The sequence below is a fragment of the Macaca mulatta genome, chromosome 7 (assembly GCF_049350105.2).
Source record: "Macaca mulatta isolate MMU2019108-1 chromosome 7, T2T-MMU8v2.0, whole genome shotgun sequence".
Classification (NCBI taxonomy): domain Eukaryota; kingdom Metazoa; phylum Chordata; class Mammalia; order Primates; family Cercopithecidae; genus Macaca; species Macaca mulatta.
Genome location: NC_133412.1, coordinates 82,228,784 through 82,241,271, shown reverse-complemented (window position 1 = coordinate 82,241,271; position 12,488 = coordinate 82,228,784). Strand labels below are relative to the sequence as shown.

Sequence of the window (12,488 nt, the reverse complement as noted above, 5' to 3'; positions counted from 1 at the left end):
TCTTCAGCAGGGCTCAGTAAATTCTTAGTGCCGTAAACACAGGACACCCTCCCCCGACCCTCTCAGGGGGCCTGAAGACACACTCACCAAGCAGCTGGTTGGCAGAAGAAGTGGTGAGGTTAAACTGCTGCTCCAGGTACTTCCCCAAGAAGGCAGCGAAGCCAGCCACCACTGCAATCTCCATGCAGGCGGCCAGGATGATGCAGGTGAACACAGGGTTTGAGAGCAGGTGCTTAGTGACCTTTGGGATCACTGCAGGGAGAGAGAAGGCTGACATTCAGGGTCAAGGTCACACCCTGTGCTCCCATCTTATAGCCTCCTGCTCCTGAGGCCCCTTCTTGGCCTGCTCTTGTCCATTTCAGCAAACAGCATCCAGAGGCACCCAGTTGCTCAGACCAAAATCTACACCCCATAAGTCATCCATGATTGTGAAATCTCTGCCTTCAAAGCATACACTGACTTGATGCCAATTACTATCTACTAAAACAGGAGAGACTATACCAGGACTTTTCTTACAGCTCACTAGACACACTAAAAAATTTTTAAAGCAATCTCAGAAGGTGTGTGTGTGTATAAAATAAATTATAAATATCAATATATTTAAGTATATGTCAATATACCTGTTGATGGATCTATATATATACGTGTGTTAAGAAAATATACTTAACAGTTTCAAGAAAGATATGAAATTCTTGTGGTTTCCAAAATGTGTACATGCCTAATCAAACCCCTTCTTGCCATCTTCATGGCTACCTCTCTGGCAAAAGTTTTCATCAGCTCTCACTTGAAGACCACCAGAGCTACCCAACTGGGGTCTTAGTTTTCACTCTTGATCCAATATAATCATTCCCTGGGTAGCGGTCAGTGAGATCAGCTCAAATCAGTTTCCTTCTCAAAACCCTGGAATGGTCAAAAACCATATGCTGTGCCATGGCCTGAAGTCTGCCCCTCAGTGATCTGATCACACCCCCTAGCCCTTCGTCTTCCCACCCTCCAGTCAAGCCCCAGTGGCTCTTGCTATTTCTCGCTTGCACCCAGGTCCACCCCACCCAGGTCTTTGTCGTTGGGGGTCTTCCCTGTACAAGAATGTTCTTCCTGTAGATCTTTGCTGAATGTGTTCCCTTCTCCCTAGGGGGTCTATTCTCATCACCTGGTCTACCCTAGAAGAAGCCTCCCACTCAGTCCAGGTGCTCAGGGCTTCTATGAGAGCTGATGATGGGCGAAAGTGCTCTGAGGTTCATGCACCACTTTAATGACAGAGCCGGAAAGTAGGAATTGTTGAGGTCTTGTATTTCATTCTTTCTTTATTTATTTTTCTTAAAGCATGTGGTTTCGTACGCCACTAAGACTTCCCCTTATATTGGTGCTTTTAAAATAGGAGATTCGTTTTTTAAAAATCCTTTGGAAACAAGCACATTATTTGGATATTCCCAGCAATCAGAATCGTTGGCATGTGGTCTTCAGCCAAGTCTCCTAAATTATGGTATGATGTATTCTGGCAGTGTGCAAGAGAGCTTTGGGGCACCAGGACAACCCTGTCATTTCAATATTTGTGCCATGATTTAATGTGTCCTTACAACAAAGCTGAAATACAGCTGATACATCTAATGTGTGGTTTCATGGCTGTTACGGCTTAAGACACTGCTAGGTTACAAAAAGTAAGTAGATTTAAAGTTATTTAAAGAGAAGTCTTAGGTGCATAATGGTTCAGGTGGAATGCAAATAAGGCAAAAATTATAGAGGTGGTATCCCAGAAACTAGTTAGGGGAAGTCTGTGCTGCTGCGATCATAAAGTGTGGAATATCTGACATGCAGTTTACTTGTTTCCACCTATGCAAACAGAACAGATAAAACACAGAGTCCCAGAGGAAGCAGGTACTACACCACGTCTAGGAAAAACTGATCAGTGCCGTGGTGGCATGCAAAATAAACAGGTGGGCAGGGAGTCTCACACTGCATTCCAAGGTGAAGAATTAGCCAGCTGTCCTAAAGAAGCGAGCTAATTATACAGGCTCAATCTGATCTCCTAGGAGATGAAACCTCTAAATGGCCCAACTAATTAGAATAAAATAATAATAGGGGATGCATAAGTTTTTAATGTTAACAGACAAGCTCAATAAGTCAAGAACTGGCAGATATACAAAACTTAGAATTTATCATTTCTAGGAATGGTATCAAGTTTCAAGAATGAAAATCTACATAGAAGACAGGCATCTAAGGGTTCTTTGACATAACACAAAGAACTTAGTTATGCAAATGGACTGAGTCAGATGACCAAAAGCTTGGAATTGGCAAAGCCTGAGCAACCGAATTCTATGTCATAACTAGATGATAACCAGAGCTGGTGGCCTTGGCTGTTCTGTGGTGGTTCCTTGTAAAATTCCTGAAACCTTAGGAGGCAACTCTCTGATTAAATCAATGAACGAATAAAAATAACACTTTTAAAAGGGTATGAATAAGAATAAAGATAATAAGAAAACAACTTTAAGTCCATGGTATTAATACACTTATACCCTCCTTGATTTTAAGTGTACTGGCCTTTATGTGTGGGTTTTGTCTATTTTTACAGGGTTTAAAACATTTACCATCATCTGAATTTTTAGAAATATCACTTCAAATAAATGTTTAGAAGTGTTTACCTTTATAACACCTATATGTAAATGTTGGGAAATTTTCCTGTGTTAAATCCACATTATGTTTAAACTATGGTACAAATATTTAGAGGAATCCTGACTGAATTATTTAAATATGTGGATTGTTCAACAAATATAGATGAATTCATTGGGTTTAAACAGAGGACAGTGAGGTAAGCATTTATCTTCATGTACAGAAGCCCCTTGGATGTTAAAACTCTGTCCTCATAAATCACTACTGATGAGTGAAAGCTGATTTGCTATAGTGTGTGGCACACTGTGATGGTGTAGTGTACCCATGGCAAGAGACTTATTGGTCATGCCACAGAACAATAAGTTTCACAATGTAGTGAGAACAGTATGGATCACATCAGGTTATAACAGTGCCTCCTTGTAATGAATACATTTGAATGTCCTGGCGGTTTATATGTTTTGGCAAGTAATAACGCCATTTCTGCATCACAGTGCTCTTTTCGAATAAAGATATCTAAATTCTGGAAACATTGCCAATGTCAAATAGGCAGGTTGGGGACATTCCAGGAAAATGATCCTCTGCCATGCTTTCACTGTGGCCTTCATTTTTTTTTTGTTAGGGTGCAGAATCTTCAGAGTCTAGGATTCCTGAAGAATAAAGCACCACAGCCACGCTTGATCACAAGTAAAACTGCTGCTGGGCTGATACCTCCAGCATTTGCTGATTAGCAACTTTGCTCTTTGGCTCAGAAATGACACTGATGATGATTTCAGTTTGATCACATTATCTATTTAGGTCCTGGTATCTCCCTGTCCTTGTTCAGAGTCACCATGATTTGTTTGGCGATGAGGAAGGCACTGTTCAACGAAGGCAACTCCGGTTAATGGAATACTTTTATACTTCAGCAAGCAATTTAATTATTCTGGAGATAATTCCACTTCAGTGGGAAGGATTCCTTCTCAAGATAGGAGACTGCCTGCTTTTGTCTTAATATCTAATAACTAATTTCTCCTTGAATTAGATGTGAAAAATCATTAGGTTTGAGAATGATATGACTGAATCATTTGACTTGAGGAAGCCTCAGTGGGCCTTACTTGCATGAAGAACATTCTTTTTTTTTTTCCCCTCTACCAAGGCAATTTGCCTCCAGAAATGACAGTTTCCTCTTGGGTTCGCTATTTCCTTCCAGGTTCTTCCTCCCATCCCCAGTTTTTGTTGCAATCACTTGTAGTACCCTCAAAAGATGATTGCTTTTCAAAGGCTCAGCCTACCTTCCAAAACCCCAGTTTGAGAAGGGCTATTAATTAGCTTGGTCCTAGGGCCAACCCTGTGTTTCAAGCTTTTTCATTCAAATAGACTGTTAAGCCTATAAAATTCTGACTTTTTAAGGAGGTGGCAGCTAATGGGGTGACCCAGGCAAACAGAAACTGGTGAACCAAGGCCACACCAGGCCATTAAACATCTACAGACTCTCTTAGCCATGTACCCCCCACCTACCGATTTAGCCTCAGAACTTGGGAGCTGGAGGTGGGAGGTAGGCTGGCTTGAATTATGCAGCCTCACCAGCTGGAGAAACCTTTTCAACTCTCATTAGGAGCCTGGTACCGTCACCAGCAAGATGAACAAAATTGGAAAGAGCGGCAGGAGAGCGGTCTCTAGGGAAAACAGGTTTTCTACTACTAGTCTTCAAAAGAGATTCCTGTAGGATTAAGGGTTCTTGGAAACTTATAGGTCCTTCAGGATGGAGAAAGGCAGATTTTAGAGGAGTCATGAAAACTAATGTTGACAGAGCATTTCCTTTGTGCAAAAATGCAGTTCTAAATGCTTACATATCTGCTCATATCAAACCTGTGATCTTGGGACTATTAAATCCCCCATTTACAGATGAAAAAACTGAGGCAGAGAGGGGTCCCATGGTTAGAGCAGCACAGCAGAAACTCAAACTCTGGTACCTGCTGCCACGGCATGTGCTTGTAACCAGTATGCTATTCTGGTCTGGCTTCTGAGCTGCTCCTGGTTTGAAGATTAAGCATGCAGGCTACTCCTGGTAGTCAAAGGTGCAGCTTAATTCTAAGAAATACTGATAGTAATAGCAATAATAATAATAAAAAATTTCTACTTAGGTTGGGGAAAATGACCAGATCTGGCATTCGGGGATGTATCTGGGACTTAGTCCTTTTTTTTTTTTTTTTTTTTTTTTTTTTTTTGTGGGAAGAGAACTCGGAAAGAGAGGGAGGGAGAAATATTAATAAAAGGAAGAAAGACTTATAGAGCTGAAAGAGGAGGCTTGTACTGTAGAAAAGGTTTTGCTGAATGAGGTTGTATAAAATAATGGCTAAGAACCTGGTCTAAGGAGTCAGGTAATGGGGATTTGAATTCTGGCTTCAAGGCTTTAGTAGATGTGGAAGTGACTGGAGCACAGAACTCCATCCCACAGACTGCTATAAAGATGAAATGAGACCCAAGTGTGTAAAGCATGTAGCCCAGTGTCTCCGGCACACAGGTGTGAGCTCAGTATGAATCATAATTAATATAAAAGAAGTGATTCATGGTTAAGTCAGGGAGGAAACCCTGAGGCTCCTCGTCATGTGTAGTGTTCCTTGGAGCCATGGGGATACACGGTTTGCTGCAGATGTATCTGTGTGTGCTGCTTGGTGAGCTAGCAGAGAAGGGAAAGAGCATGGGGTGGGGCAGCCACAGCCATGGAGAAGGTAGGCTGGGCTTAGTTCCCGGGCCATCTCTGTGGTCAAGAAGAGCTCCCACCTCTGAGGGCCAGGCAGCAGGCCAGGTCAGGAAACAATGTACCTGTCCATGGCCTTGGTTCCCATGTCCAATTCCCTGGAATTGAAGGTGCCCCAGGCAGTGGTTACTGTGGGGCTCAGTGTACCTGCTGGACTCTCGGTGTATTTCTGCTTTTAATCTCTCTACTGAAGTTGGCCTTGACTTTCTTTTCCTTTGATAACATTGCTGTCAACACACCACTGTCAGGGCTCCCAAGAAGGGGAGATGAAGCTAATGCATGCAACTGCTCAGTAATTACAATGGTAGCCAATGCTTTTTTGGTTACCAGTGTTTGATGGGGCACTGTGCTAAGGGCTTTTCATTTAATTCTCACAACCGTTACAATAGCAGGTCGTCTTAACATCATCATTCCCGACATGAGAAAACCAAGGCTTCATTGAGAGGCTGTAAATTCCACCTTGCCCAAGAATCCAGAGCTGGGAGGTGAGGGAGAGTGGATTTGAACTAAGGTCAGCCTGAGCTCCAAAGTCCACATTCTTAACATTCAGGTATTTTGTGGGGACCTGAATCTATAAAAGTTGTTTTTCTGAATGTTGAGTTGCCATGAGGAGCTTCCCAACACATGAGACCCACAGGAAAGAGAGAACAGAGAGGCAGGGAGAGCTTAGATGAGATAAATGACAGTCTTCAAATCATAACTTAAAAGGGAAAGGGGAAGAAATAATAAAGATGTAGAAAAATACTGTGATGGAAGTACAGGTGTGAATCCAAGGTGTGGTGACTCCTAGGAAAAATAGTGTCATGGAATAGCATCAAAGTTTAGCAACCACCGAGTTGGTTGCTTATGTGCCCCGTGCAGGCTTAAGCCCCCCACTGGATGCCCTTGCCTAAGTCCTTCTCTTCTCACAAGCCAGAAGCCACCTGGGAGCAAGGATGGAGTAGCTCCATCATTAGATGTGAGCACCACGCCCAGTAAGAGCAGACGCTTAACAAACTCAAGGTGTCTTAAAGAATCTAATAAATAAATTTAAAAATGAAGGAATGAATCGCAGAGCTTTGAAGGGTTAACTGTTACAGCCTCTTAAGAAACTTTGAGGCAACATAAACAAACTTATGAACAAACCATTAGTGACATTCCACAGGTTCACTGTCTGGGTGGAAACACATTTAGACTCTTGCTTCTACAATCAGGGTGAGCTTATTTGGTAAGTCAGTCCCCTGCCAATACATGTCCCCTGCCTGCACAGATGCAGGAGGACCAGTTCTGACCTGTTGCCCCCAGAGGAGGTCAAAGAACCCCCATGGCTTCTGGCATTCATGTGCAATTGGGAGTTCACATAGAATCATCTAGGGGGCTTTGAAAACATCCAGATGCTTGGACCCCTTCTTTACCCACAGAATCAGAATTCCTGGGCTGTGGCCCACACGCAGGATGGTTCAAGAAACTCCCCAGGTGATGCTGACTCAAACTCCTGGCCTGTGGGGCCAGAAATCCAGAATGTCAGTCTCTTCTTCATTTACACTGTCGATTCTGGAGGTATCTAAGCCATTCCCTTGTGTAGGGGTGGAGGAAAGCCCAGGTGGGAGAGGAGGCCTGCAGCGTCTGGGAGTCTTCTAAAAGCAAGTGCCTGCCACACACTGGCCCCAGATGGGGCAGCCTCCGGCTCCAGGTTCAGACCCAATGTGGTTTCACTGATTTGGATGAAGTTGCCTCCTAACCTCTGCCCTGGGCTATTGAGGACCCCAGGGGAGCGCTTCCTAACACCTTCTCATTGCAGGTTTGAGAGAAGCAGCTACCGGGTTTCCTTTTGACCATCCTGTGGAGGTAAGAGGCAGAGAGTAGTGCTAATTTTGCACAGAAAAGCTCGTGGCTTGAGTGAACAAATAAGAAATGATCAGCACCAGAAATGAGTGTTTAGAATGAAATCCCAATGTTGCCTGAGTGCGGCCAGGCTGGGATAACTCCCCCATCAATTCTATTGATTCCTTTAAAGTCACCAACGCTTCATAACCCCACCAAGAAGGCCCAAGAGAAAAAGAATCGTGTGGCTGCCCATTAGAAAATTTAAAGCACGAAGCAAGTGTCTGCAGAGGCCCAGTTAGCTTCCTGCAAGCTGCAGCTCCAAATTGGCGTCACCTCAGTCATTTCTGTCCCTCCGGAGTGTGAAGTCAGAAAAGCGCAGGCTCCACTCAGGATCACAGAGATGAAGAAAGCAGCCTCGGGGGTAGCAACGTCTTATTCAGACTCAACATGGTGTCTTTCCAGGTCAGAGGCAGCAGAGAGAAAAAGACTAAGGGAATAGTCTTTTTGTAAGCAAACAGCCGCTTTCACTGCTCCTGGCCAGCCCCTAAGAACCTTCTCTGAGAGAGTGGTGGCCCACCTCCGTGGCAGCAAGGCTGACTGCATTTGGCATTCATGAAAACTCTAACAATGGGGGCATTCACCCTGGAAAGTCTGGAAAGAGAAATACTGACATTCACAAAGAAACAGTGGGGGTGAAATACCCGATGGACATAAATGCCCATCTTTAAGCCTAGAGTTCCTGATGTTATTGCCTCAAGTGTTGAGTTTACAGCAGGCCTTCTCAGAGCCTTCATATGCTAATATATCACTTATGAATTTCCACGAGGATCACAGTGCCTACAGTGTTCCAAGCTTATTCGCTGAGTGAGTCCCCTGCCATTACACGTCCCGTGCCTGTACAAATGCAGGAGGACCAGCTCTGACCTGTTGGCCCCCAGAGGAGGCCACTCAATGAACCCCCATTGCTTCTGGCATTCATTTGCAATTAGGAGTTCACATAGAATCATCTAGGGGGCTTTGAAAACATCCAGATGCTTGGACCTCTTCTCCACCCACGGAATCAGAATTCCTGGGCTGTGGCCCACACGCAGGGTGGTTCAAGAAACTCCACAGGTGCCGACTCAAACTCCTGGCTGGAAACAAGGGCTCCTCAGATAAAGTCCAGATACTTCAGAAGGGCAATGCTAAGGCTTTCAATAACTCATTCATAATTTCACGAAAGCCTCCACGAGCAGCTTCAGGTACCAGGAACTGCTGGTGAGGAAGCGGCCCCTAGTCTGCCTCCTAGCATGACCTTTTCTAAAACCAGACGTCTAGCTCCCAACAATGTCTTGGGCATTCCTGTCCATGTGTCTCTGCTTATCCCTGTCCCCCATCCCAAAGTTCTTCTCTCTCCATCCATGGGGATCCTGCTCATCCTTCCAGATTGGGGTGAAATGCTACAGTCTTTAAGCTAGTATCTCCAAGTTCCCTCTCTCTGGTCCTCAGTTCATCCATTTGAACCTCCTGTGAGCCTTTCCACTTTCTACCCTGTATCCTGGAAGCATTAGCCAAGTGGCCACAGAGTTAATGTGAATAAAACAGTTCCGAGTCACATGTCTGAGGAGTATGAATCTCAGAGAGGGTCAAACGGCACACAGGTTCCCAAAGTTATTTGGTCATCTAACCATTTCCCCATCCTTCTGTTATTGCTGCTGCTGATTTGTTTTTTCCCTGAGCATCTCAAGGGACCCTAATTGGGAAACGCTGCCTTCTAATTATTTCCTTCATTCTTTCACTCAACACACACTCCAGGAATATCAACAAAGTGCCAGGCATCATGCTAGGCACCCTCACATAGTTTGTCTCAGGAGCTTTGCTGAAATAACTTGAGAAGTGCAGCTGTAGCTTATCTATGGACCTATCCCTCCCGTGCTGTCCACAGCAGGTCCCCTATTAATCAGTATTGATGAGAACTTAAGCCAGTGACCAGTCTGGTCTGTGGGGACCTACAAAAACAACTCCTGTGACATGGCAGAATGTAAATCACAGCCTGGCACAGGATTCCAAGCATTTGGGAGGGCAGATGGTCTCCTTCACCATGGAATCAGGAAAGAAAAAGTTGAACAGGAAATCCACACATAGGAAGAACATGGTTCTGAGGACACAGTGCATGATTTAAAAAAATGCTCAGCTGGTTAGCTGGCAGAACAAGGACTCTCAGATCACCAGGTTCCTCATAACATTATGCTGAAAGGCAAAGGGTTTTAATTAAGAAAAATGTAGCAGAAACTGACAGCTAGATGGTAATGGATGGAGGAGGCCAAGGTGCAGAAGCATGAGGTGGGTCCTGTGGCCAGGCATGAGCTGTGGAGAGGCATGAGCTGGGTCCTGTGGCCAGGCAAATCTGTGGCTCCTGCTGAACTGTGAGAAGCACAGTGGTGGGGCGGGGTGAATGTGCTCCCTGACCAAGATGTAAAGCACCTGCCAGAAGATGGGTAACTGACAACATGAAGCCCAAAGTCCCCAGGGCAAGTCTGTTTTGGCTCCAGGGCTGGCACATCCTCTACCATTCAGCAGCCAGGATGCCAGGAGCAGATCCTCTCCAACACAGGTAGTCACGTGTGGGCCGGTGGTGGCACTCAGAACACCTGAAGCTCTTGCCAAGTCTACGTCCATGGATTGGTCAAACACAGGCCAAAACCCTGAGTGGGAAGTAGGAGACAGGGGAGCTTTAGGGAAAGCAGCAATCCATTTACTCCCTCCCCTATCAAATAGCAGGCACTGAGCCTCTGCTGTGTACCAGGACACGAGCAAAAACAATTGCAGTCCCTGTGTTCATGAAACGTACAGCGTAAGTGAATAAAGGAAAATTATTCACGCACATAAAGGAAAATTACGATGTGCCTTGGAAGGGGTACCACCGGGTGGGGAAGATGTTCCTAAGTAATGACACATGAACTGATGTCTGAAGATGAAATCAGAATTCCAGTAGAGGGAACAAATGCAGAGTCCTAGGAGGAAAGGAGCCTGGGGTATAAGGAGAACTAAAAAGAGGCCAGTGAGGTGGGCGTGGAGGGAACAGGGCATGACTGGCATGAGAAGGGTTTGGAGGGACTCAGTGATCATGGAAGGACTTTGCCTCCATCCCTTAAAGCAAGAGGCAGCAACTCGATCAGATGTGTTCTGAAAAGATCACAGAGTGGACAACAGCCTGGAGGGCCCAGGGCATGCTGGAGTGTGGAGTGTTACCTTATAAATGTTAACAAGGACCCTCAGATCAACAGAGATCAAGAGCAGGCTGGAGAGAGATTTGGGTGGCAAAATCGGCTGAACTCCATGATGGACTGCATTGCTGGAGGGCAGGCGAGGTAACAAGGACCCAGGAGGATCTCAGCTCCTCAAAAGGTGAACCTTCTCTAGAGCTTGGGTTCTGCATGGCCTCTTTTGGAGGGGGAGCAGGCTGCAGAAGTGTAAGTTTCTCAGACACAGGAAGGGCTTTGTGACATGGGCCCCAGCCTGATTCCCTTTCTTTTCTTTCAGCAGTTTATGGACAATTTAGTGAACCCTTACAGGAAACAGGGGAAAGAGCACAGGATTATGGAGTCTGGAAAACTAGGTCCAGCCCAGCCACGGGAATCTGAGTACCTGGTTTAACATCACTCAGGGATCAGGACAGAGGTTAGCAACATAACCACCCCGTCAGCCACCTGTGGGGGCCAAATGGGAGGTTGATGCAAGAGCTCTGGAAATCATAACTCATCTCCTAGATTTGGGTGGTGGCTTTAAAGACTCTGAGCCTGAGGCCCCAGCCCTGCCTACTCAGCCGGCACCTGCTGGCACCTGCTACCTTTTCTGGGACAGGAAGAGACCACTTGGCAGTCAGTGTGAAGCGCTCAGAGACAAGAGTGCTCAGCTTTTGATTGCCCTGCTCTTTCAGTGATCAAAGGCAGGACTCTCCCTTTGGATTTTAAACCTCTGGTGCGATTACACTCATCCCAGCTAGAAAACCTGGCAGAGGGTCAGGACAGGCCAATGCTCGCAGGGAGTTGGTTCTTCCCTTCCTCTTAGGCTGCAGCTGTGTCTGGAAGACCCATCATTTTAGGGTACATCTGTGCTGTTGCAGCCAGCAGCTGGAGTTTTAGTACACTCTGCTAAGAAGTCAGTTAGCACCTGCTGACGCCACTTATTCTTTAAGAGAGTGTCCGTTTACTGTCAGAAGTGGCAGCATAATGCCATGGTTAAAAAGACCGACACTGGAGCCTTCGCCCGGGTTCAAATGCCTTTCCTTTCTATCTACAAGCCTCACTTTCCTTATTGGTAAGTGGGACCAATGCCTCCTAAGGTACAGGGATGAAATATAACAGTGCACAAAAAAATCATTACCTGCTATTTGTGCATGTGTCCACGTCTATACATACATGCAGGCTGGCAAGAAAGTATTCACTTATTACTTCATTCAACCAGTATCACCTACATGCTATGCACTGTTCTGTGCGTTGGAAATGAACAGATGAACTACAGCTTCATCCCTGGAAAATGCATAATCTTTGGGCAGACACAGACAAGCAGAGAGACTGCCATGGTAATGTGTTCACAGGTGCTCTGCAGGGATTCTGGGGACCTCAGAGGAACGCAGCTAACCCAGCACCGGGTACACAGGGGCATGTACACAGAGGGGCTTTGGGGAGCTTCCTGGGGAGGTGAGAACAGAGTCCAGCCCAGAAGTGAGCTGAAGAAAGAAGGGCATTCCAGGGAGAAACAGCAGCAAACAAGAGATTGCCTGATGCATTCCAGGAAATGTACAGAGCTGGAGGGAGAAGGCACATGGACATGCGGCTGCAGAAGAGACCCTTGTCACGTCCATCAAGGCCTCTCAGGGCAAGAGACGCCGGAGAAAACTTACAATGAAGCACAAAACTGTGGAGGTGATATTTAATACACTATCTGATGGTGATACTGTACATTTGTCTATTACAGTCCCTGAACTTCTTCCCTCCAGGTGTAGCCTCTCACAAGCAATTCTGCAAACTCTGAGCATTTGCTAGATTCAGCACACTAGGTGCAGCCTTGTCCACACACGGCTTACCAAGTAGGAAAGGGGAGGAAAGGACACAAGAGGATGAACGTGAGGTGTGTAAAAAACAGGCCATCCAAAATGTGAGATCAGGGAGGAGCAGAGCCAGAGCCACGTCTTAAAGGAAAAGTTATTCGGTGGCACAGCTGAGAAGTAAAAATGTGCCTTGGCTTGGCAGGCCCCCACATCGGGGAGATACTGGAGTGTAACAAACCCAAGTATTTGTTCATCTGCTTTCTGCATGGTAAGATGGTTATGGGGCTGTTGCTATAAGATGGG

General features: G+C 45.7%; 1 protein-coding gene across 8 annotated transcripts in view; it reads right to left on the bottom strand.

The window, feature by feature from the left end:
- The window catches only part of SLCO3A1 (solute carrier organic anion transporter family member 3A1), a 319,029-nt gene that overhangs the window by 48,340 nt on the left and 258,201 nt on the right, over window positions 1-12,488 (bottom strand). For all 8 annotated transcript variants that reach the window (XR_013395179.1, XR_013395180.1, XR_013395181.1 and 5 more), the window contains 1 exon segment: window positions 88-252. Coding sequence is in view for 5 of the 8 variants with exons in the window: in XM_077938333.1 (XP_077794459.1) it covers window positions 88-252 (165 nt within the window). In the remaining 3 variants the exon portion in view is untranslated.